General features: G+C 39.8%; 1 protein-coding gene across 1 annotated transcript; it reads right to left on the reverse strand.

Annotated features, from left to right (window-relative positions):
* Positions 1-5,476: 5,476 nt before the first annotated feature.
* Positions 5,477-26,935, reverse strand: SNRNP48 (small nuclear ribonucleoprotein U11/U12 subunit 48). The gene is made up of 9 exons (XM_007524253.3): positions 26,727-26,935; positions 23,113-23,226; positions 22,832-22,892; positions 21,518-21,592; positions 14,080-14,268; positions 12,336-12,457; positions 11,391-11,476; positions 9,583-9,744; positions 5,477-6,911 (listed from the first exon to the last, which is right to left on the reverse strand). The coding sequence occupies exons 1-9, from the start codon at positions 26,880-26,882 to the stop codon at positions 6,863-6,865; spliced, it is 1,014 nt and encodes a 337-aa protein (XP_007524315.1). The 5' UTR covers positions 26,883-26,935; the 3' UTR covers positions 5,477-6,862.
* Between the last annotated feature and the right edge of the window lie 430 nt (positions 26,936-27,365).

Below are 27,365 nucleotides of genomic sequence, written 5' to 3' on the forward strand. Positions count from 1 at the left end.
TTCACAACAATGTGAATGTGCTTAATGCCACTAAACTGCTCTTACCAATAGATATGATGCTAAATTTGGTCTATTTACAATTTCTTCAAGATTTCACGATACAGAAGATTAACAGAGCATCACTTTGGCATTTGCACTGGTATTGATCACAGAACCTCATACTCAAAAGTTCAACAGCTTACCCTACCCACAGCACCACCTCCTAGTCTGTTGTTGAGAATTTATTTTCCCTTTTGTTGCCCTTGTTGCTTAACATTGTTGTGGTTATTGATGTCTTTGTTGTTGGATAGGACAGAGAGAAATGGAGAGAGGAGGGGAAGACAGAGAAGGGGAGAGAAAGACAGAAACCTGTAGACCTGCTTCACCACTTGTGAAGCGACTCCCCTACAGGTGGGGAGCCCGGGGCTCGAACAGGGATCCTTCTGCCGGTCCTTCCGCTTTGCGCCACGTGCATTTAACCCGGTGCACCACCGCCTGACTCCCTGTTATTGAGAATTTAAACAAAGGAAATATGCAATGTACAGACCACATGTTGTGGAACCTCTGAGGAAACTCTTTGACCATTTCCCAGAGGATCCTGGCTCCAGTTGCTAGGGTAATATTTTCCATCATTAGAACAGAGTATTAACTAACATTGTATAGGGGAAGGTGGACAATACTCAGGAATTTGATGGAAGACTGGGGAAAACTAATGAGAAGGAAAACACATTTATTATAGTGTTTTTTGTGTGTGTGTGTGTGTGTGTGTGCAAAGATGTTTAGAAGCTCATTATGAGCAGGCTACAGTTAAGTTTATGAACAGCACTAAGTTCTGATATTGGTTTTGAACAGTTCTGTAAGCTTCCCAAATCCATCTCCACACAGAAACCAGGGCTCTTCCCTCTCAGAGAAATTACCATACAGAATGTGCTACGGACCACTCAGGCGGGGGAGCAGCAGGAGGTGTTAGGGTCTGCTGAAGAGAGCCCCAGGTGGGTCAGGAGTTGGCGCGAGGGAGAACAGACACCACACTCTAGTGGAGGGTGAATCTGAACTCAATGTTTATTAGACAGGCAAGCGTTTACATACTTTTTTTTTTTTTTTTTTAGCATTTACATGGTATTTTGAAAGCAGGAATCTGGAACAGAAAGTAAAGCATTTCTGATAATTGTGGTTATTTCAAGGGAGTGTCAAGCCCTGCGGGAGTAACCTGCAATGCATTCATGAGTAGAAGCTCTCTGTAAAAGTTTAACTTTCTCCCTATTGTGAAAATCTAACTCCCTCCTTAATCATGGGGGGGCAGCGTAAGCTAAGGCTTTGGCTTCTAAAGGGGGCAACATGATTGAGAAATCTTAAAAGTGTATGTATGTCTTCTATTCCTGATACCTCTTCTGGCTCATTACTTTTTAATATATTTACTAATTTTGATTTATCTACATTAGGGACTCTAGATCTACTGCAGTCTCTGTACCTGGTGCGCCACAAATGTGTCAATTGGGTATATAATTTATAACATGTTCTGAGAGGAAGCAAACACCAAGGAGGTCTGCTTCTTGCTAATCTTTCTAAAAAGGGCAAACTATACCAGGATACATGAGTGCCATTAATACTAACTTTTCTGTCACCCTGTATGTAGGCACTGGTATAGTGCAAAGGGCTGTCAGTGGGCTTAGGTAAATATTTGCGGTAAAGATAGGGAGGAAACCACAGTCCACCACCCATGGGGTAAGCTGGTCCCCATTTGGTCATAACTGTAGGTGCTGGTCTGTGGTAGGACCCTCTGTCTGGTTTTCTAACTTGCTGAACTCTGGGTTTTTCTTCAGTTTCTATTTCTTGAAAATGTGAGTCATTAGGGATTGTATCCCGGGCTGGGCCTCCAGGAATTAGTGACTGAGTATCCTGGTCATTTGTTATTAATCTATAGACCAGGGGAGATTATCCCCACCTGTTCCCGCCAAACATAAGACTCATTGTGATCATAAGAATAAGGAATTGTAATCTAAATTTGACCATTCCCAGAATCACTCTTCCTTGAAGATGTGGTTCCCAGGTGTTGACTTTGTCAGACCCTTCGTTTCTGGTTTGATAGGGACGTGGCAAGAATGATGCTGCCTAATTACATTGCTACTTTCAAACCATGGTTTGTTTCCATTTCTGAAAAACAAATTTCTTATTACTGCCAACCCCAATCATTATTTAACCACACAAAGATTTTAAATGTCCAAATGTTCCCAGAGACCGGAAAACATTCACCTTGCCGAGGGAAAACTCAAAAGTGATGCTATGGGCATGAGAAAGGGATCTTTTGTGGAAGCCTATCTAGGGGTGGAGCTAAAATAATCTCCAGAGTTTGACCAATGCCATTCTTAGCAGTTACCTCTTTTTTTATTACCAGAGCAAAAAAGGGGATACAGGAAGACTTGAGACAGCAGTTACCCTAAGAGTTTCAGTACGTTTCCCTCTCCATAGTCAACTAGGAATAGCAAAGATTACCTGAGAATGTAACAAGACTAGACTAGGACCATTTTGGGAATGCACCAAGTAATGGGCAAGTGCAAACATGTGTGGCTCATGAACAGGGGGACCTAAGGAGAGATTCCTGGGTCCAAAAGCCTGTGTAATCTACTCAGGAGGGACTGGTAACAGTCCAGATGTTTACCAGTTGAGGCACCACCTCCAGTTTGAGTTAAATCAATAAAGGCTGAAGGCAGGTGAGAATCCCCATAGGCTCACCAAATGCAACTGTGAGTCTCCATTGTTACTGTCCCTTGGAGGCTGGAGCAGCAGCTGGGAGTGTGTTTCCCCTGTGCTGACAGTGGGGGAAGAGACCTGATAGGGCAACTCAGGAGAAGACATAGTGCCGATGGTCTGGAAGTGGGGCTGTATAGTGGGAGCCTTCCCACATTGTTCTGATGAATTGGGAGACACTGAATAATTGCCTCAGAACCCAGAGTACAAACACAATTTTTTTCTTTTTAAAACTCACAGGGTAGGGGGTCAGGCGGTGGCGCAGTGGGTTAAGTGCATGTGGCGCAAAGCGCAGGGACCGGCGTAAGGATCCCGGTTCAAGCCCCCGGCTCCCCACCTGCAGGGGAGTCGCTTCACAGGCGGTGAAGCAGGTCTGCAGGTGTCTATCTTTCTCTCCCCTTCTCTGTCTTCCCCTCCTCTCTCCATTTCTCTCTGTCCTATCCAACAACGAATTGCGTCAACAAGGGCAATAATAATAGCCACAACGAAGCTACAACAAGGGCAACAAAAGGGGGGAAAAAATGGCCTCCAGGAGCGGTGGATTCATGGTGCAGGCACCGAGCCCAACAATAACCCTGGAGGAGGGAAAAAAAAAACAACACAAAACTCACAGGGTAAAGTAGGTTGTTTCTGGCTGCTGTGAGAGCAGCAGAATTGGGCCTGAGGCTTTGGATCCTTGGGATATGGTAGTCTCTTAATAAAACCTGCTTATAGTTAAAAAGCCCTATAGCCTACAGAGAAGAAAAAGAACATAAGAGGATTTAACACCTACTGTGCTTCAACTCAAGTGACTGAGATTACAATGAAACAACTGTTAATTTCCACACTATAAGTACCTTACTTAGATGTAAGTCAATTCAGGCAAGAGCGATCAGTGGATTGAAAAGTACTTTAGAGGGACCTCATTACACACTATCTAATGGTTAAACCAAGAAGAAACACTGGAGAAATGAACAGGAAAAAAGCCCAGCTAAAAGCCACCCAAAGGCAGAAGCACGTTAAGAATGAGGACAACATCCAAACATTAAAATTGAGGAATTAGTCATCTACTATGTCTTCCCTTACTTAACATTGTCCAGAGAGTATGTGCAGCAAACTCTGAACTGCCTGTAGCTAGTATTACTAAAGGGGAAAAAAAAAAAAAAAGAGTTGCTGGTCTGTTTCTAAGTCACATCCTTACTTACTTAGGTGGCCTTGCTCATCTTCTGAACAAAAAGGAACTCAGATTGCTCTGGAATGATGAAGAGAGCCCACATCCCAAGCTTAAACAATTTTGAATTTCTTTCCTGCCAAGGAATACTGAGAATTTCTAGTTCAAATTCAGATATATGCAACCTATGATGATCATCTGCAAAACTCCCCATTTTTGCAACCAGACTACAACCACTAAAAGAAAAGGGGTGTAGCCAGGATGCAAAGCAGTTGTGCAACAGATCTCAGGTTCAACCTGGCACCTCAATAAATCAGAGCTAAAGAGAGTACTCTCAACTTCTCTCCATTCCTCCCTCCCATTCATTAAAAAATAAGATCAATTAAAAAATAAATAAAAAGGGTTAATACACCTACCAACTTAGTCACAATGAAAAAAGCTACATAAGTCTCACAAACATTTAAACAGTCACAAATTATATACACAAGTATATAAAAATTTTAGTATGTATATGTGTGTGTGTTTCACAATGCCACAAAGCCTTAGATGAGAACTCCTGAACCTATAAACTCACTAAACACAAAAAAGCATCCTCAGAAGGGGAAAGATCTGATGTCCACTTGTACAGTATTAAATTACTATCTGAGCCACAGAATAAAGAGATTAGAACACATTTTCCACAGGCACTTTAAAATATTTTATATTTATGACTAATAACTTTCCTAAAAGGGTTGAAGAAATCCAGTTAAACTTAAAAAAAAAAATCTTAGATATCACTGATCTGATTAACAGCTGAGTAGAATTGTTACTTTCTATACATTCTTCCCAAGCACTCACTCTTTATTATTTCTCTCCTACTGAAAAATCCAATGATTCCAGTCAATTTTATTCTTCAATTTTTCCCAGTTAGCAAAATCATTGAAGTCAGAATGAAAACCAAAATTATACTGTTATACTCTATGAAACTGCTGACAATTCAAACGGTTTTCACTTACAACTACTGCTAGTTTTCTGTGGTTCAACATTCTCATTAACCCAAGTCCTTGTTTTTAAAGTTTTTGACTTAAATCTTACTTATTTAGAAGTTAACTATAGTTTGTAGTAACAGGACTTCATGTTGATAAACTACTGATTTCCAACTTAGAGACCTGAGGACTGTTCTCCAGTGAGAGAACAACATTCATTCTGATGTAAATGCAACAGCCTTACTGTCATTGTCAGTACCTGCTGAAATAACTGTGTTTTCATTTTATTTGAAACCCACCTTGGAATATTTACCTTGGGTCTCCAAGAGTCAGGACACTGGTATTCAGACATGAAATACGCAAGTTTCACCAGAATGATATAATTAACATACACACACACACACACCATCTAGGAATTGTGTAGAGTAAGTAGGGAACACACTAGTGCTTGACTCACAAGCTCCACAGACATTGGCTAACATGGCCGTCTATGTTTGCCTGGATTGAGGGTAGAGAAATTGGGTTGGGATGGGGTATAAGAAAATTCTGGGGCATGATAGGTTTCTCTATCTTAATTGAGGTGATCGTTTTATGGGGAGGGAGAGCTCAGGGGCAATCAAAGTCCAATGAAATGTACACTTATGTAATATTTTATTTATTAGAGACAGGGAAATCAGGGGGGAAGAGGAAGACAGGAAGAGAGAGAGACCTGCACCACTGCATAACCATTTGTGAAGCTTCCCCCTTTCAGGTGGGGACTAGCAGCTTGAATCCAGGTTTCTGCATATGGTAGCATGTGCACTGCCTGGTCTCTTGAAATGTGCACTTTAAAAAAGGATACATTTTATTTAATATAAACAATATTTGAATAACATTGATTTACAAATAACAAAACAGTATACTTCTAATGAACATGTAAAACATGAATACCTTTTCATTAAAAAAAATCCACGTATATAGAGACAAGACTAGTTTCCTTTGACCACTCTTCCAATCCATTTCTACTAGCTCTTATCTCTTCTAGCTATACCTCTCACTTCACAAATAATCACCACTATTGAGTTCAGCATAAGTTCTGATTCTTTTTTTAATGTTTATTTATTTTCTCTTTTGTTGCCTTTTTTTATTGTTGTTGTTATTATTTTTGTTGTTACTGATATTGTCGTTGTTGTTGGATAGGACAGAGAGAAATGGGGAAGAGGGGAAGACAGAGGGGGAGAGTAGGATAGACACCTGCAGACCTGCTTCACAGCCTGTGAAGTGACCCCACTGCAAGTGGGAAGCTGGGGGCTCGAACCAGGATCCTTAAGCTAGTCCTTGCGCTTTGCGCCACCTGTGCTTAGCCCACTGTGCTACCGTCTGACTCCCTAAGTTCTAATTCTTTAAATATATTCTTACATGCATTAATATTGAAATAAATATTATTTTGCACAGATACAAATGATACTTATTTTTCTGTAACTTGGTATTTTCATACTGCATTGTTTTTTGAGATCAAGCCATAATTCTCTAAAACTGATTTCTTGTAAATCCAATGCATTCATCTAGCATATGACCCTTTCATATCTAACAAATATTTAGGTAGGCTTTCCCTACTGCCACTTATCAGTATAGTGGTAATAGTTGCTAGCCCTAGGTTAGCAATGAGAATGCAAATGGTGTTTCCAAGGCACTATATAGCCTTGGGAGGTTTAAATCTTTATAAGACAATGTGCTCATATATTATTTTGTAGTTTAACTTGTTTTTAATTAAATAATTTTCTGGTATACAAATTATCAAAAAACATGAAGCACAATCAGTAATCAGAAATAATCTATTAAAATAAGGAAAACAAAGTTGTATAGCACAGTAGTGAACTCAGTTTGAAATATAAATATTTGTTAAAAAAATAATAATCTGAGCACTAGGTGGGTCATAGAAGCATATTCTTGTAGTCAAAGCAATTATAACTATATATATTGGCATGCTGGTTACCATGGCATAAGCATATTTTATAGATGCATAAATACTTCCTTTCTTTCAGACTTTCTGCTTTCTTCTTTTATGACTATGATGTCTTTCCTCATCCCTGAAATGAAAGGGGTAAAGAGAATATACATACTATAATTGATACCTTATAACCAGAGCTTTAAAATGACTAGTTATTCATTAATTTGATAATCATAAACCAAAATAAGCTAAACATAAATTCAGAATTGAATAGAAAATATGAAAAATGATACATCAAACCTAAGGGACAAATCTAAGGTGGAAAGAAATAAGATTTCTTTGTTAATTCATATTGCAATTATACTTTTATGCAATTATGTTGCATGACTAACGACCAGAGAATTTGCTTTAAATAAAATACTGAAGTCAAAGAATGAATTCACAGAATTCCTTAAGCAGTCTCTTCAACTTCCTATAGTTCACACTATCTCAGGCTCTCAAAAAAACTAGGCTCTCAAAAAGTATTTAATATTCAAATTTTCTTTACCGAAAGAATTATCTCATCATCAGACTCTGAGACTGCCTAGTGCACTTAAATCAGTTATGATTTATCAGAAATGTCAATTAAGGGAGTCAGGCGGTGGCGCAGTGGGTTAAGTGCACGTGGCGCAAAGCGCAAGGACCGGCGCAAGGATCCAGGTTCGAGCCCCCGGCTCCCCACCTGCAGGGGAGTCGCTTCACAAGCAGTGAAGCAGGTCTGCAGGTGTCTGTCTTTCTCTCCCCCTCTGTCTTCCCCTCCTCTCTCCATTTCTCTCTGTCCTATCCAATAACGAACAACGTCAACAATGGCAATAATAATAACCACAACGAGGCTACAACAACAAGGGCAACAAAAGTGGGAAAAAATGGTCTCCAGGAGCGGTGGATTCATGGTGCAGGCACCGAGCCCAGCAATAACCCTGGAGGAAAAAAAAAAAAAGGGAAAAAAAAAAAGAAATGTCAATTAAGTAGAAGATGCAACAGTAAATGAGAAAGGGAAAGAGTGTAATTTCTGATAGTTGAGTTTCTTTTTTAATATTTTTATTTCCTTATTGGATAGACAGAGAGAAATTGAGAGGATCTAGAATCAGGCAGTGGCACACCTGACTTGAGTGCACACATTACAGTGTACAATCCAAGTTCGAGTCACTGACCTCCCCCCGCACCTGGAGGAGAAAATCTTCATGAGCAGTGAAGCAGCACTGCAGGTGTCTCTCTCTCTCCTTCGCTCTATCTCCCTTTTCCCTCTCAATTTCTGTCTCTATCCAAAATTTAAAAAATAGAAAAAAAAAAAAGAAATTGAGAGTGTAAGGAAAAATAGAGTGGAATAGAGAGAGACAGACACCCACAGGACTTCTTCACAGCTTGTGAAACTATCCTTGCCCACAGGGATCAGGAGCTTTAACCTGAGTCCTTGAATATTCTAACATGTACATTCACTCTACCAGGTTTGCCACCACTTGGCCTCAAGAGTTAATTTATATTATAATTGTTATAAAAATATAACTCATCACATAAGTAAATATTTCATTCATAAAAGGACTAAGTAATATAGCTGGCTTTTTGTTGTTTTTCTACCAGGTACTGGTCAGGTCTGGCTAGTTGCAGGGACTGAATCTCGAGGAAGGGATTAAATCTTAACTAACTTGGTCAAGTGCATGACCAAGTTGGATCTTGGAGGATGAGAAGTTTACTATGGAGGCTCTAACAGACAGACAGACAAAAGAAGAAAGGTGAATTGACTTAAATTTAGTTCTTCAGTATTAAGTCTTCTCTACAGCTAGCAAAAATGTTTTTGAGATTGATTTCATTTATTACTAATGAAAGTTGCAGATGAGAGAGTGCGTCTATCTAGTACATGCAGTGCTAGGGATTGAATCCTACCTGTTGATTTACTTGCCCTGGTGCTCCAGCTATCAAAATTTTATTAGGGATATTAATAAGGGCAAAACTAACTGCCATTTAAGTTTGAATTTAGGTCAGCCAAACAGCTAACCTGTATAGTGTGCCTTCTACTATACTTCTCTATAGTCCAACCCAGGTCTGACTCCTGTCTCACTGAAGAAAGTTTCCATTCCCCAACCCAATCTGTTTCTATCTGTGGTTTAAAAAAAAAAAAAAAAGTCAGCAAACATAGTGAAGTCCTAGCATCAACAATAAATAAATAAATTTGAATCAACTGTGTCACTATGTCTTCCAGTCCCTTCAACAATCAACTAGAGAGGGGCTAGGTGGTGGCACATCTGGTTAAGTGCACACATTACAGTGCACAAAGACCCAAGTTCAAGCCCCTGGTCCCCACCTGCGGGAGAAAGCTTCACGGGTATTGAAGCAGAGCTGCAGGAGTCTGTCTCTTCTATCTCTGCCTCTCATCTCAATTTCTAAAGAAATGATAAAGAAAATCATTTCAACCCTAAAAAACAAACAAAAAACCCAACAATCAACTACTAGACAAAGAATGAAAAAAGGAGAAAGGGACCTAGGCAAATGCCTTTTTTAATTGTTAAAACTACCTTCCCACATACATATTGCTTTCATATACCTTAGGTATAAAGAAAAACATAATAATAAAAGAAAGCCTATTTCCAACCAGTCACAGAGGACAGTATCATTACAGTTGTGTTGATCTGAAGAAAATGATGTTGACAATCTTCAGTTTATTCTTCTCACCTTAATTTTCTTTATAACCCACTAATTTCTAAACATGAGCTGCAGTGAAAAGCCAGTTTGCATTCCCTAAGTAACACTCAACACAGCGTCGTCAGACCTACCTCTCCTTTCTTCTCCTTGAGTCCCGGTTATCTTTGTCCTTATTTCTTTTCCGTTTATGTGGGCTCCTACTTCGATTCCTTCTATGTCGTGAACATTCAGCATCCAAGTAGCTTCCACCAGATTGCCTTGAATCTGCTGAAGCAGACCGTCTACCTTCATTCCTTTAATACAAAGAAACATCAGCAAATGTATTATAATCACTGGGTTTTAAGTTTTTCATATCACTTTACTAAGGAAATGTTGATTTACAAAACTAGTGTCACACATGTGCATTTTACTCATTTTTTTTAATGACTTCTGGGTAGGGGGTAGAAAGCATAATGCAATAGTTATGATAGTTATGCAAAGAGACTCTCACACCTGAAGCTCCCAGGTTCAATCCCCTGTACCACCATAAGCCAGAGTTGAGCAGTGCCTCTAGTTAAAGAAAAATCTCATTTTTAATGACTTCAACATAATTGCATTAAAACAAAGAGTAGACAATTGCTGTCCTAGAGGATTTAAGAAGCATGTGCGACAGTTCCAACTTGGACCAACTTTATTACCTAGCAGTCATCAAAATATATTTTTGAGACTGTATTCATCGTTAAAACAAAATGAGATGAGAAGTCAAGTACCAGGTATATGTATATACAAATATATTTTTAAATTTTTATTAGTGATTAATTGCTGGTTTTTAATATATACAGACAAACGAGCCCTAAGTCTGACATTTTATCAGATCAGTGCTAGACAAGAATCTAAATAAAAATATGTGGAATCTCACTGCTGATGATGCTTTCATGGGTTCCCCGTGAAAGATCAAAGAAAGACGGTTCTTATGTATCTCACTTTTAAACACTTCACTGAACTTACTGTCCCCAAAGTGTCAAATGGCAGTTGCCATGGAACAACTCTGGCAGTAAAACCCTGAGCAGCAATGAAAATAGTAAGTGCTTTTCTTCCTTCCCCTCCCCTCCCTTACCTCCCTCCCTTCCCCCTTTCTTCCTTCTCTCCCTGCCACCAGGGTTACTACTGAGGCGCCAGTGCCTACACAACAAACCTACCACTCTGGCAGCAATTTTTTCTTTTTATTTGATAGGACAGAGAAAAATTGAAAGGAGAAAGGGGAGATACAGAGGGAGAGAGAGAGAGACACCTGCAGTACTGCTTGTGACCCTCCACCCTGTAGGAGAGGACTGGGGACCTGAACCTGAGTGCCTGTGCATGGTGACGTTCACTCAGTGGAGTGCCACTGCACAGCCCAAGCATTTTCACGAATTACTGCTAGTTCTCACTTAGTGAATCTGTTTATGACTGTTTAGACTTACAGTCAGCTGGTAAGTCAGTACTGTGATGATGTATAAGATCGTTGGTCACTGGAAAGTGGCAGTGTAGCAGTTCAGCCTCAAGTGTTTCACCTCACATCACCTCTCCGTTTCAGTCTCATTCCCATAGATGGTCAGTGTGCACTCATTTTTCATGTACACATCTGCATTTTTGGGGTACCCCTTGTGCAATCCAACTCACTGTATTTTTTTTTAAATTGTAGATATTATACAGTACACTACTAAATATTCAAAAACATTATAATGCTATAAGTGATGTAACAGTGACATAAAACTATCTTAAATTATACCTGAAATGCCAGTAAGGGAAGATTGCTCATTTATTGACAAATGTATTTCAGAAATGGAATCTGGTCACTAAGTGAGGACTCTTAAGTATACTGTGTTACTAAAGGTCTTGGAATTGGAATATCAACACTTAAACTAGGTATTAACTATATAAATTCTAGATGTCAGAAAAAGTAATAAGCACAACTCACTTCTCAGCATCCTCTTCAGCCTTCTGCTCTTCTTGCCAGTGATTACTGAGTTCTTCCATGTGTACATTTATCACATCTCTTATCACCTGAGGAAAGTAAGATACTCAGTTTCAGTTAAGAAAATTATTCCAAAAATAAAAGTTATCAAATTAGAAGTATCATTGCTGACAATCTCTACTAAGGGCAGTGATATATAACAAATTATAGAAATTATGTTGGGGCCAGGTAGTTAAGCACATACATTACAGTGTGCAAAGACGCAGGGTTGAAACTTCTGGCCCCCACTTGCAGCTTCATGAGTAGTGAAGCAGGGCTATAGGTGTCTCTTTCCCTTTCTTTTTTTAAAAATATTTTATTTATTATTTGATAGAGACAGAGAAGTTGAGAGGAGTGAGGGAAACAGAGAGACACGTGCAGGCCTGCTTCACCATTCGTGAAGCTTTCCCCCTGCAGAGGGGGACCAGGGGCTTAAACCTGGGTCCTTGTGCGCTACACTGTGTGCACCAGCACCCGGCCCCTCTTTCTCTTCCTATCTCCCCCTCCGGTCTTAATTTCTGTCTCTATTCAATAATAAATAATAAAATAATAATAATAGAAACCATGTGGTTTTACAGAACAGATAGAGGAGATCACCAAAACAGAAAATGAGTAATTGATTAAGTCTGGCATGAAAGTTAACTTTGCTAGACAATTCTTTAGGTAGGAAACACAGATGCATTTAAAAAGAGTCATGATATTAGAGGGTGAGCAATAAGACACAGAGAAGGAGATGCAGAGAGACTGAGAGGAGAGACACTTGCAGCACTGCTCTGTCATTCATGAAGTTTCCCAGCTGATGCCAGGGCTTGAACCTGGTTCTTGCATCTGGTAATATATGTACTCTACTTGATAAGTATACAGGAAAATTCTCGTTCAACAAACTCTATAAGACTAACAGAACCTTACCTCAGTATATGATTTCTTAGTTATATGAACATTCTTAGCTCTGTAGGATTGCCGTCTTCTTTTATAATCTCTCACTTCTGCCAGTATTTCAAGGTATGATTTGGGACTTTTTCGACTATTATCTAATGAAAGAATAAAATAAAATTGCCCTGTCTTTAGAAGTCTTTAAGTCCTTATGTAGTATGAAGTATTATCACAATTATCCTAAATTTGGATATGTATTAATGTCAGCACACAAAAGCATTCTAAAAATGTTACAATAATTGGGCTAAACTGGACCTTTTTTAAAAAAAAAACAAAAAAACTGTTTTTGTCTTTTTCAGACAGACAGAGTGAGACAGAGGGGGAAGGAAACACACCACAGTATCAAAGTCTCCTTCAATGTAGTGGAGGCGAAGTTCAAACCCAGGTCATGTACATGGCAAAGTAACCAAGTGAGCTATTTTTTCAGTCTTAAGCAGGCTAAGTTCTATACCATTTTTTCCCTAATTAGTTCAATGTAAACATTAAAGTACATAGATGAAAGTGGAAGCACAGCTATCAATAAATCTCCCAGAAGGAAAGTATGATTAATAAAGTCAGTAGGCTTATATGCCATACGTCAGACAAGAGGCTAATAACCAAAATAAATAAAGAGCTTGCCAAACTCAACCACAAGAAAACAAATAACCCCACCCAAAATGAGGAGAGGACATAGACAGAATATTCACCACAGAAGAGATACAAAAGGCTGAGAAACAGATGAAAAAATGCTCCAAGTCTTTGATTGTCAGAGTAATGCAAATAAAGACAAGAATGAGATACCACTTCACTCCTGTGAGAATGTCATACATCAGAAAAGGTAACTGCAGCAAATGTTGGAGAGGGTGTGTGGTCAAAGGAACCCTCCTACACTGCTTGTGGGAATGTCAATTGGTCCAACCTCTGTGGAGAACAGTCTGGAGAACTCTCTGAAGGCTAGAAATGGACCTACCCTATGATCCTGCAATTCCTCTCCTGGGGATATATCCTAAGGAACCCAACACATCCATCCAAAAAGATCTGTGTACACTTATGTTCTTAGCAGCACAATTTTAATAGCCAAAACCTATAAGCAACCCAGGTGTCCAACAACAGATGAGTGGCTGAGCAAGCTGTGGTTTATATACACAATGGAATACTACTCAGCTATTAAAAAATGGTGACTTCACCATTTTCAGCCAATCTTGGATGGACCTTGAAAAATTCATGTTAAGTGAAACAAGTCAGAAACAGAAGGATGAATATGGGATAATCTCACTCTCTGGCAGAAGTTGAAAAACAAGATCAGAAGAGAAAACACAAGTAGAACCTGAACTGGAATTGGCGTATTTCACCAAAGTAATAGACTCTGGGTTTTTTTTTTTTTTTTTTTGGGGGGGGGGAGGGGGGAATACAAGTCCAAAAAGGATGATAAAGGACCTAATGGAGACTGTATTGTAGTATGGAAAACTGGCTAATGTTATGCATGTTAGAAACTATTGTATTTACTGTTGAATGTAAAACATTAATTCCCCAATAAAAAAATTAAAAAAAATAAAGTCAGTAGGCAACACTGTATGCACTGAGTAAATATCTGACCATGTAAACATGACCAATAAATATCTGGCTATCATGATATAAACTACCCTCCTTCAACTCACAGTGTCCTGACAAATCATTTGAAAATCACCCAGATGATGGAATGACCACTAAGAAATGTGAAATTATGATACCCATCTCAAACCTTGATTGACTTTGGCAGCCAAGTCGACGAAGAGATCACTGTCATTTTCAAGAATGTGAGAATCTGAGCGCTTTTTCTTTGTCTCCTCAATTACAAAATCATAGAGGGCAAGACGATCAGCTTGCGTTAGATCACAAACAACTCGCTTGTGATTCAGAGGAACTTCAATAGGCAATGAAGAATAAATCCCTAAAGTCAAAATAAAACCACAACAATAAATAATAAATGAAGCATTGTGAACTTAAAATCAACTATTCATCTTTTATAGTGGTTATAATTTAATATATAGATCTTTTTTTCCTATATCCTTAGTAATTCCTAAGAATAGAAATACCAATCAGTGTGATGGATGGCAGATGACTATCACGAAGTAGCATTACATCCACAGCAAACTTGTACATTGTTAACTATCCTCTTTCATTATGGGAAGACAGAGGCAACAGTAACCAGGAGGCAGCTACGTATAGGAAAAGCTTTGAGATTTTCAAACGTTATCCATAATATAAAAGTAGATATTGACTTTTATGTTTCCCCCATAAATTCTGGGGGAAAATGTTTCTTGTGGGTAATAAATACACATTACCGTCCCTTAGTGAAATAGAGAACTATGAAAAATGTTTTAAAAATCCTTTATGAGATATCAAGCTAGATGTCCCATATTCGTGTTTCTTATGAATTCATATTTGCATTTGCATACAACCCACTTGTACAGTGATTTAGATCCAATGACCAAAAGCAAAAAGCAGAAAAAGTCCAAAGCCTCCTCACACCAAGGAAGACATTAAATTAAGACTAAATGTGTTTTCGTTTTCCAAAGAGGAAGCATATTGACTTAATCAAATTACCTGAAGAAAGTTAACAGGCATACCCACCCAGCATTACAGAATTTTCTAGAATATGCTCATTAATAGAAAAAAGTCAACATAATACCTTGTAAGATGTATTAAACACTGAAGAAAATGTTTTTTTAGATTCAAATTTTCTCAAAGGAAAAAATAAACTACTTTGACTGTAAAAGGCAATTTCATTCTTTCTAGACTTCATTCTTCACCAAAGAACATGAGCTACTAGAGTAATCTTTGTAATGTCAGCAATGCAGTAACTTGAGTTCAAAGAACAACGCAAAATCAGTAGCTCTTCCCAGCCACATGTTAGTCTAACCTCACTGACTCTGCAGGTAGAGGCAAAAGAAAAATTCAAGTAAGAGCATACTATGAATTAAGTACTATAAAACAAAAAGAGGTGACTTAACACTTATCTACACGTTGAGAGGCGTCACGATACACCCAATGTCATGGTTTTACCAGCTACAGATAACCACCCCAGCCATTTGTATTAGATGGCTTATGAATTAGTGAGGGAAATGTCAAAACCAATTTCACTCTAATTCTGGCAGACACAAAGAAAAGCCCTTTCAAGCAGTTAGATGATTATATTTGAATATGTAGTTTTATTTCTCCTTTTTTAAAAATTTATTTTTCTCTTTTGTTGCCCTTGTTGTTTTATTGTAGTTATTATTGATGTCGTTGCTGTTAGGACAGAGAGAAATGGGAGAGAGGAGGGGAAGACAAGAGAGGGGGAGAGAAAGACACCTGCAGACCTACTTCACCGCCTGTGAAGTGACTCCCCTGCAGGTGGGGAGCTGAGGGCTCGAACCAGAATCCTTATGCTGGTCCTTGCGCTTGGCGCCACGTACGCTTAACCCACTGTGCTACCGCCGAATATGTAGTTTTATAATATAAAAATGAGTTAGCACTGGAAAGCCTAACTCCTTTGAATGTAAGCTATAAAGATCTGAGAGAAAAAGAGAGATTAGAAAAAAATAGTGATGTATTACAAACAAGATCCACACAAACCTTTGTTATTTTAAAACAAAGAAATATATTTTCTCCTTTAGATATTTTAGAGTTTCCTTATTCACCTTAAATTTCTATATGGTGACATATGATACTTGAAGTTCAACAAAAATTCCAAATCAAAACTATACTATTGCGACAATGATTAAGATGAAGTTTAGAAATTTGAGTGATACTTTAAAAGGATATCATTTGCAAAAAGGATACTGCATATCTTTAAATAAGGAGTATATTCAGGTTCCTAATTCCTCTTATACTCACCCCAATTACTGAAAAAGAAAAAGTAAGGAAAAGTTAAGCAACAAACTACATTCAAATCATTCAGAATTCAGAATATATATATATATTTTTTTTCTAACAAAACTGGACAAGCACACTTAAATAAGCTTACATTTTGATAAACTATAAATCTTCAAACACAAGTTTCTGTAGTACTTAGAAACAAGCCTGAGTGAGCTATAATCATAATAATTTTGTGACTATAGTGTATCTAACTTTTGTAGTTTAATTATGGGGAAATATACATAACACATAAAATTTCATTTTAATCACTTAAGTGGGACTATGTACATTCACACTGTTCTGCAGCCACCACCACCATCCATCTCTAGAATTGTTTTTATCACCAAACTATGACTCTAATCGGTTTTTCTCATAACTTTTTGGGATTTTATTTCTAAATCTATTTCTTCCTTGGTACACTGTTACCTTCACAAAGCATCTTAAAACCATGACAAAGTATTATATATATGATATATAGTTGCAATGATATAATTTCAGGAGAACTGATAACTGAGTTAATTTTCTTACTGAGATAAGGAAATCAAGGCTCACAGAAGTAATACAAATAACTCAAAGTCCACACTGGTAAAAAAAAAAAATTAAGTCAAAAATCATTATATGTTGTTTCTCTAGGGTTCTTTAGAATAATACACTAATATTCAAATCATGGTCATGAGTTATAAAATACTTCTTGGATTTGAAATAATTCAATTTGAATCTTTAATGTTAGATGAGAAATACAAATCATTTAAATGGCTATTTATGGCTAAAATTAATATCTTGTTTATAAAATTAACCAAAGTAGCTTTCTCTGAAAATAAGTATATGTAATATACTTATTGTCTAAAAATTCACAAAGGTTAATGGGTTGATTAACTGTACTGAGTTTCGATTTGATATGACTGATAAAAATAAACAGAACTTCATAAGAAATGTGAGAAACAAAATGCCAATTAAATGGGATAATGTAAAATTGTTTATGCTACAGTCAGATATTCTTTCTTCAAAGTAAATATCCCTAAGAATAGATTCTTGTCCTGATATAAAGGATTTTAAAATGCCTAAAATGGGGGAGTCGGGCAGTAGCACAGGGGGTTAAGCGCAAGTGGCGCAAACCCCAAGGACCGGCAGCATAAGGATCCCAGTTCCAGCCCCCGGCTCCCCACCTGCAGGGGAGTCGCTTCACAAGCGGTAAAGCAGGTCGCAGGTGTCTATCTTTCTCTCTCCCTCTCTGTCTTCCCCATCTCTCTCCATTTCTCTCTATCCTATCCAATAATGACGACAACAATAATAACTACAACAATAAAACAACAAGGGCAACAAAAGGGAATAAATAAATAAATGCCTAAAATGTATTCATCTATTAAGAGACTGTAAGAACTCTATACAGGATGAAAGACAGCTTTTGAAAAGGGCTACAAAACATATAAAAAGTTATTCTTGGGGAGTGGAGTGGTTGTATGCCTGGCTGAGTATACACATTACAACACACAAGGACTTGGGTTCAAGCCCCACCTTCACCTATAAGTGAGAAGTTTCTAGAACAGTGAAACAATGCTGCAGGTGTCTCTCTGTCTCTGCCTTCTTGCCTCTCATTTCCTGTCTCTATTTGAAATAAACAAATGAATAACTTTTGAAAAATAGTTATGTGTGGGCTGGAAGAAAAGCAGAGTAGTTATGCAAAAAAGCCTTTCAAGCCTGAGGCTCCCAGCTCCAATCACAAGTACCATCCTAAATCAGAGTTGAGTAGTGCTCTAGTTAAAGTTGAAAGTAAGAGGGACCAGGTGGTGGCGCACCTGGCTGAGCACACATCAAAGTGCACAAGGACCCAGGTTCAAGCGCCCTAGTTCGTCCCCACCTGCAGGGGTAAAGCTTTGCAAGTGGTGAAGCAGTACTGCAGGTGTCTCTCTCCCTCTCCCCCTTTCCTCTCAACTTCAATCCACTAAATTAATAAAGATAATAAAAATATTTTAAAACTGAAAAGAAGTTATTCATAACAAATCTTAATTCAAGATAGTACAAACATTCAAAAATAAGTAAGTCCAAGACCCTCAATTATCTACTGAAAGAGCTGCCCATAGTACTTCTTTGTTTCTGTAAAGAATAAAACTCAGTATCAGGCCAGGCCTTGGCATACCAGGTTGAGTGAACATGTTACACTGTCAAGGGCCCAGGTTCAAGCCCTTGTTCTCCACCTGCAGAATAAGCTTCACAAGTGGTGAAGCAGAGATGCAGGTGTCTCTCCCTCACCCTCCCTATCTTCCCCATCACTCTCAATTTCTATCAAATAAAATACTCAACTGCTCAAATCTGCCTTGTTTGTATACATAGCTTAGAAAAACCTTCTAAATCGCAGGGCTGTAGTAGCGTGGTGAGTTAAGCGCAGTGGCGTAAAGCACAAGGACCGGCCTACGGATTCCGGTTCCAGCCCCAGCTTCCCACCTGCAGGGGAGTCGCTTCACAGGCGGTGAAGCAGGTCTGCAGGTGTCTCTCTTTCTCTCCCCGTCTTCTCTCGATTTCTCTGTCCTATCCAACAACATAACGATAAACAAAAAGGACAACAAAAGGGGAAAAGGTGGCCTCCAGAAGCAGTGGATTGGTAGTGCAGGCACTGAGCCCCAGCAATATAAATAAATAAATAAATAAAAACCCTGGAGGCAGGAAAAAAGAAAAAAAAATCTTCTAAATCGGAGCTAAGTGGTGGCACGCAAGGACCTGAGGGTTGAGGCCTCTAGTTACCCCTGCAGGGGGAAAGCTTCATAAGTGGTGAAGCAAGGCTACAGGTATCTCTCTGTCTCTATCCTTCTCTAGCTCCCCCCCCCCATTTCTGGCTGTCTCTATCCAATAAATAAAGTTAATTAAAAAAAAAAAAGATTAATGTTCTTTTGTTTAAAAAAAGAAAAATTTCTAAACCACTTACACATAATGCTCACCCATTTTTATAGCACTTCCTATACATTAATTTGCTCTGAAGTTAAACTGCTTATGAAAATAGTTTAAGCTAATTATGAGAACTATAGTAGCATTTGCATCTCTACTGTTCTAAATAACCTTAAGATAGCTTACATTATAGATAAGGAAACTCAGAAAAGCTGTTGCTCAAACAATGTCAAACAGCTAGCAAATTTCTTTAACAAGAACTTACACAAAGTAGAACCATTAATATTTACAGTAGCATTAAGGATGTACAGAACTGAAATGCAATACTCTTCTACTTACTGATGACAGAAAATAAATCATTAATGTTTGAATAGTATCTAGAATCCTAGCTGTTAAATGACACTTAGTGTGGGACTTCTAACAGCATAACTCAGCTCAGAGTCTGTAGCAGAATTCACAAGTAGATTCTTTTTTTTATTTTTTTTATTATCTTTATTTACTTACTGGATAGAGACAGCCAGAAATTGAGAGGAGGGGAGATAAAGAGGGAGACACCTGTAGACCTGCTTCACCACTCGCAAAGCTTTCCCCCTGCAGATGGGGATGGGGGCTCAAACCCAGGTCCTTGTGCACTGTAATATGAGCACTCAACAAGGTGTGCCACCACCCAGCCCCTACAAGTAGATTCTTAACCCAGCTGTGTATTATATAGCTGTTCTAATTTACTTTTATGTGGCTCTATTTCTTCCCTTAGAAATGTGGAGTTTAGAAGTTTGTCAAACCTGCCACAAGTTTATTGTAAAAGAGAAATTAAATACATGAGAACAAAAGGATCTCTTTTTGAAAACATAAGTAAAATAAATAAAGTTTGGGTTTTTTTTTTTTTTTTTTAAAGAACGAACACATTAACTATCATGTTTATCTGAAAGGGTTTGTCTCCCTTATCTATGAAATGCAAGTGCTATATTAGATGATTTCCAAGTTCTTTCAACTCTCAACTGCCCCCAGCCCCTACGGGAAGGGGAAGGCTTCACAAGTGGTAAAGTAGTGCTGCAAGTGTCTTTGTCTCTCCCTCTCTCTGTATCCCTTTTTCCTCTCACTTTCTGTCCTATCAAGTAAAGTGTAAAAAATAGTTTAAAAAGTCATGACACATTTTTGCATAGAAAAACACATCATGGGGCCAGGTGGTGGCGCACCTGGTTGAGTGCACATAGTACAGTGCGCAAGGGCCCAGGTTTGAGCCCCCAGTTCCCATCTGCAGGGGGGAATGCTTCCTAAGTGGTGGAGCAAGGCTACAGGTTTCTCTGTCTCTTTCCCTCTCTGTTACCCCTTCTCCTCTCAATTTGACTGTCTCTATCCAATAAAGATAATTTTTAAGATTAAAATATATTTTTAATAATTTTTAAAACTAAATACATTTAAAAAAACCAGAAAAACACACTTTCCTGATAACCCAGTAGTTAAGGTCAAATAAACTATTAGTACCCCCCAAAAAAAACTAAGAGCAAAGGGTAGAAGCAATAATGGGGCCCTAAAAAAGATATGAATGATGGCAAGATGAGAATATTTCCTTTAAAAAATAATAGCCCTGCACCCACCTCTCACGTGGTAGGTGGGACTTACACCTGGGCTGTGTACTTGGTAATGAACAAGACCTACCTGGTGAGCTATCTCCTGTCCCTTATCTATACTTTTGACAGGTGAGAAAGTGCATGCTAAAATAAGGCAAAGGCAAAATATCTAAACTCAACTCCCAAACTGAGTTTAAAGAGATCTACAACCCCTTAAAATATGGAACTGTGTTTTTGTTTTATTAAGAGGCAGCTGTGGTGTTACCTCTTTTGGCCTAAACCTTTTCTTCTTATATATCATGGAAGGTAAGAAAGTCTCACTTAATAGAATTTATTTTACCCACAAGGTAATATCAACTATCATGTAATTCCAAAGCATAAATCCCTAGTTCAGACAGTGTCAAGGGCCAAGAGACAGCTCACCCAGTATCATTCAGTTTCCTCTATGTGAGGGCCCAGTTCAAGCCCCCCAGCATCACATGCAAACACCAAAGACAGCACCAGGGGAAGCTCCACAAGTCAATGGGGTGGCGTTATGGTACTTATGTCTCTCTGTCCCTCTCTGACATTATAAGGGGAAGAGCAGGTTGCCTAGAAATGATAGTAGAATTGTGCCTGTGATAAGCCCCAGCGCAAAAACTAAAATAATAACAATAACAACAATAATGCCCACTGAGGCTTTAGTGCATTTATCAGAAAATACATAACAATAGCACTGACACTAAGTAATTTAGTCTAATGTTAAAGTAAAAATTAGCTTTTTATAATATTTTTTGTGAAAGTCAGTCATATGTTTGCAGAAAAAAATAATCCATCACATTAGTAAGTTCAAACTATGATGTCACTTACTTTGATTATAACAATCACCATCTTTCCCAACTGCATTTCTAGCTTGTGTAATTATCTGAAATTGTGAATCCTTATCTGTCAAAAAAAAAAAAAAAATCCCAATAAAATATGAATCATCAGCATCCACAACATCAAGTAGGGCTTACAGACATTCAAGAATCTTAAGAGGTTTTGCCAAAGCAATCTGAGAACAGAATCCTTCAGATTCAAGTAGAATGTATGATGTAGGGGAGTCGGGCTGTAGTGCAGCGGGCTAAGCACAGGTGGCGCAAAGCACAAGGACCGGCATAAGGATCCCGGTTCGAACCCCGGCTCCCCACCTGCAGGGGAGTCGCTTCACAGGCGGTGAAGCAGGTCTGCAGGTGTCTTTCTCTCCTCCTCTCTGTCTTCCCCTCCCTCTCTCCAATTCTCTCTGTCCTATCCAACAATGACAACAACAATAATAACTACACAATAAAAACAACAAGGGCAACAAAAGGGAATAAATAAATAAAATATTTTTTAAAAAAGAATGTATGATGTAACCAGACTTTACAGGGTTAAAAAGCACCAGTCATGCAAGAAACTGAAGCTGCTGCATATGTTAGGGACCAGGTGTTATACAGCACTAAGCACATTACACGTATTTTTATCATTTAACCCTTTCAGAGGTACTATCATGATCATCCCCATTTTATTCCCTAAAGAAATTCAGGCAACATATTAATTACCTTATGGGAACTAACATGCCTGTTAATCACTAAACCAGTAGGTGAATCAGGGCATTTGAACCAAGAGCCCAAGCGTTCAACTTCTAAGAATGCCATGAACACATGGAGTATCTACTCGCTTTCAATCCTATCTCCAAACTGTGCGGGTATGGGCCCAGCCTTCAGTGATCTATGAGGAGGAAGATGCCCTTCCCACTGAACAGGCAGGATCTCACTGCCTCTGAATAAAAGCCCAGTCTCTAACTCTCAGATGAAGCAAATGCATTAGATCGACCTTCTCGTGGTGCATCCCGTGAGTACCCATTCATTGGGGAAACTGACGATCCTTCCTAGCCGACTGAATCCACATGGATCCCAGTCACTTTCAAAGCCAGCAACAAGCAGCTCCTGACAGCTTTCAACCTGACGCTGTTGACTGGCTACGGAAGAAGGGCAAACGCTAGAAGAAGAAGATGAAGCAAAATAACTTCAACTACATTAACTGATCCTACAAGCCTTAAGATACTGTACTGTTCTTCTTAATCATAAGCACACTTATAAAATTCATTCTTTTGATAATTGAAAAGCGGATAAATGTTTTTAATTATAACTTATTAATACTTACTCAAAGTAATTGAAGGTATGTTCACATTCTCATAGAAAAATTCAGGGTTATACATTTTTTCCTAAACAGTGAAAGAAAACAGTATTCAGAATTTAAATAAACCAACAATATATTAGCATTAGTTATTTCTTGAAGTAATTTGTGAAATAATTTGGTGGCCATTTTACCCCACAAATAGTTATTATTTTATGCCAAAAGGTCTCAGAGAATAGCTTCTCAATATTGTGCATCTACAATGTATGAATCACACAATGTATACATAATAAAAATATGCCTGGTACCTCTTCTTCTTTGGTATAGCCCAGTTTTCTCAATCTACAAGACACCATGTGCCTTGCTAATGATGATCTAGGCATATGATGATTGGAATCATAAGGGCATATAACAACTTCATCCTATAAAAATCAAACAGAAGCAAAGAAAAAGATACGTAAGTGACCATGCCATTAGATGCCTACTACTTGATTAAATGATATTATCCAGTTATCTCCCCCCTTGGTTGTGCACATGGAAAAACAGGCACCCACACCCTCCTTTCCCCCTTTTCAGGTGTTATTTTGCCAGCTCCCTTATCTCCTCTGAAGGCTTTTCCCAACCTCCTGTGTGAGGTAAATTATTTTCTAAATTTATTCTAATGAAAGAGATACAGAGAGAAAGACACACTTGGCTCTGGGTTATGGTGGCGCTGGGAATAAAGCCTGGGGCCTTGGGAGTTGGGTGGTGGGGTTAAGTTAAATGCACATGGTATGGTGCAAAGTGCAAGAACCCGCGGAAGGATCCCGGTTCGAGGCCCTGGCTCCCCACCGGTATGGGAATCGATTCACAAGCGGTGAAGTAAGGTCTGCAGGTGTGTGTCTTTCTCTCCTCCTTTCTGTCTTCCCCTCCTCTCTCCATTTCTCTCTGTCCTATCCAACAACGAAAAACATCAACAATGGTAATAATGATAACCACAACGAGGCTACAACAAGGGCAACAAAAAAAGGGGGAAAAAATGGCCTCCAGGAGCGGTGGATTCATGGTGCAGGCACCGAGCCCAGGAATAACCCTGGAGGAAAAAAAAAAAAGATTAAAAAAAACCAAATGGGTGTCTGGGTGGTGCAGCGGGTTAAGCACACGTGGTGCAAAGCAAAAGGACCAGCGTAAGGATCCTGGTTGTGAAGCAGGCCTGCAGGTGTCTGTCTTCCCCTCCCCTCTGTTTTCCCCTCCTCTCTCCATTTCTCTCTGTCCTATCCAACAACGACGACATCAATAATGACTACAACAATAAAACAACAAGGGCAGCAAAAGGGAAAAAAAAAAATTAATTAAAAAAAACCAAACACCTGGGGCTTCAGAGCCTCAGGCACTAATGTCTTTTTGCATAACTACTAAGTTTTACCCCCAGCTTGCTATTTTTTTTTAAAGAGAAACTCCCTCATCCTCTCGGCTTCTTGTAGCCTCTGCACTGTCTTCTCTGCACCCCATTACAGTTCAACTCTTTGAAAGTTCTGTTGATACTACTGTTTTGATAGGCTTACCTGTGAGTCATCAGATTACCAACCTCTTGCTTGCTACTGTAACCAAAGCATACATCATAGTCTTTAATATTTGAACTCTCAGCTAAAATTGTAACCATTCCTGTCATTCTAATGACACACTTCATCTTCCCTGTCTCTGACCAGTCTCCTCTAACGATTAATTTTCCTTGTCCTCTCTGTTGCTCTTTAAATGTTGTTTCATGTGTCTAACTAGTGACCTTCCTGTGACTCAATAACACGCTTCTTGAAATCTCAAGGCTTCAATTTTCTCTAGTGATGACTCTCAACTTCTCAATCTTGTTTCTCTCTCAAGCACCTCCTAATAAAAATGTGTCAAGGTCATGCATAACTATTATATCTAGTTTCCTGACCCCCTCACCTGTCCCTACCTGAAGTTCCTGATCTGACCTGTACTGCAAACTACCAATGCTTCCCAACTAAACACAGAGTTCATTTACCCGGGAAGTCTTCAATAGCATTGTTAAACGTGTGAAGTGTGATAACTACAATAACTACAGCATTTCCAAGCCTCCTTTCCCAGATCAGGACAGTCTAATAAAACTCTAACCATTATGGATTTCCCCACTGCCACTAGGCAACAAGTTCCCAGGACAGGAACTGTGACAGGTATTCATTAAACTTCAGGGTTTTTTTTTGTTGTTGTTTATTTCCCTTTATTGCGGGAATTAAATGTTTTATAGTCAACAGTATATACAATAGTTTATATATGCACAACACCTCTCAATTTTCCACACAACAATACAACCCCCACTAGGTCCTCTCTCATCCTGTTCTAGGACCTGAACTCTCAGTTTTAAAACACTTAAACAGAAAAAGTAGCAACTCACTAAGTATTCTGGGCTACTTATTTTAGAGACTTACAGAGGTAATAAGATACTGAACCTCTCCCTCTCTTGAATAGCAGATACTAGTTTTATAAAAGTTAAATGTGCACTGGCAGAATTTCAGGGTTTTACAAGGGAGTTTTAGGAAAGCAGTTAAGCAATCATGGGCAGACTGTAACAGCCACTTCGTTTGGAACTTTGCCAGGTAGGTATCAGCAACTAGCAAACTACTTTTCAGGGTTTATTTCCTCATCTTGTATAATGAGGCTAGGAGTAACAACCTCCTAAGATCAGTATTAAACGGCAAAGGGCATAACTGACACTGACACAGGCACACAGACGACCAGTACTGTCCACGCCAGTCCACTTGCTTACACTGTTTTTTTAATTTTTTTTAGATCTTTATTTACTTATTCGATAGAGACAGCCAAAAATTGAGGGAAAGGGGCGATAGAGAAGGCGAGAGACAGACACCTACAGCCCTGCTTCACCACTCGCAAAGCTTTCCCCATGCAGGTGGGGACGGGGGCTCGAACCCGGGTCCTTGCGCATGTGCGCCACCAGCCGGCTCCGCACTTGCTTGCACTATTATGAGAAATTTAACATCGAAGAGGGGTGCAGTGCCCAAGTCTCCATCTCTTAGCAGTCTCCGTTCCTAATCCTGTAATCCACGCTGTTCCAGCCATAAGAAACCATTTTACAGCAGAGAAAACTGAACTGGCAATGAGAGAGGGGTAGCACAGCGGCTAGACCCTTGGACTTGCTGGCCTGCGGTCCCCAGCATCACTGATGTTCAGTTCCTGTCTCTCCCCTGTCCCAACTAATTAAACCCTTTTAAAAAGTGAATCAGACACCCAGGTTCTCTCTACACAGAACGTGGTGCAACCGGGCGACAGCACAGTGCCAGCTTTCGGCCTGCAGAGTTAAGTCTCATCATCCAGTCGTCGTCTTTTTATTTTTATCTTCCGATTTATTTTTTTGCCTCCAGGGTTATTGCTGGGGCTCGGTGCCTGCACTATGCATTCACTGCTCCTGGACGCTATTTCCCCCATTTTGTTGACCTTGTTGTTATTATTATTGTCATTGCTGTTGTTGCTGGATAGGACAGAGAAATCGAGAGAGAAGGGGAGACAGGGGGGAGAGACAGACACCCGCAGATCTGCTTAACCGCCCGTGAAGCGACCCCCCTCCAGGTGAGGAGCCAGGAGCTCGAACCCGGATCCTTAAGCTCCGCGCCATGTGCATTTTAACCCGCTGCGCCACCGCTCGACCCCCAGTCTTCTAAGCAAACACCCGCCCCGCGTTTCCACAGCGTCCTGGGACCAGCGGCTCAACCTGCTGGGCGCCGAGCCCTGAGCAGACACCCGCACTGGGCGGGGTCCGCAGACGCCAGCAAGCACCTGCCGGTGGCTCCGCCCTGCGCCCTGCAGGCCCCGCCCTCCCGGCTCCGCAGACCCCGCCCAGTGCGACCGGATCCTCCGCGGCGAGAGACCCGAGGGCCGCAGCCCCGAGAAGCCAAGAGCACACGCTCACCTCCGCCGACTCCGCCTCCCCGGCGTCCAGCTCGTCCAGGCTCCAACCCAAAGAAGTCGTCACCTCTTCCAGAGTCCTGCAACAACTCTCCACGAACTCGCTCAGCTCCTCCTGCAGCCGCCGTCTCTCCTCCATTGGAGGAGGCTCGCCGGCCATGGCGACATTCACCCGCCCTCCACAAGGAAGGGAAGTCGAAGTGGCGAATCGCCGGCGCGCTCTGAACTCTGGGAGTTTTGGGTTACGCCTCATCACGTAACCGGAACCGCCTATAGGGAGTGGCGGAAAGGGTGGGAGTCGTTTTGTTGCGCATGCGCCTGACATCCGCATCGAAATTTTGCCTGCTGTTCGTCAGAAGTGCTTTTTTACCTGCCCAGGTTTAAGACTAGAATAAGGAGACTTAGGACTGTCGTGCCCCAGCTAGCGTTTGACTTCATTTTATTTGTCTTGCTCACTTCACGCACCCACGGGTAGCCCTAACGCAGCCCCCCCCCCGAATTTTGTGAAAGCAAATTGCAGATCCATCCCCAAAAGTGTCCCCTTGCATTTCCCAAGGAGACTTTTCCCTATGTAGTCACACTACGTGCTCAAACCCAATGTAATTAATGGTTTTATAATCTTGAATATGTAGTTGATATTTAA

The sequence above is a fragment of the Erinaceus europaeus genome, chromosome 4 (assembly GCF_950295315.1).
Source record: "Erinaceus europaeus chromosome 4, mEriEur2.1, whole genome shotgun sequence".
NCBI lineage: Eukaryota > Metazoa > Chordata > Mammalia > Eulipotyphla > Erinaceidae > Erinaceus > Erinaceus europaeus.

What these genes read in the sequence shown, in the direction of transcription:
- SNRNP48 (XM_007524253.3), bottom strand. Translation starts at nt 26,882, where the DNA reads ATGGCCGGCGAGCCTCCTCCAATGGAGGAGAGACGGCGGCTGCAGGAG. An exon ending in GGGAGGCGGAGTCGGCGGAG is followed by an intron (nt 23,227 to 26,726) that starts GTGAGCGTGTGC and finishes TGATTTTTATAG; the next exon opens with GATGAAGTTGTTATATGCCC. An exon ending in GCTGAAGAGGATGCTGAGAA is followed by an intron (nt 9,745 to 11,390) that starts GTGAGTTGTGCT and finishes TTTGTATTAAAG; the next exon opens with GAATGAAGGTAGACGGTCTG.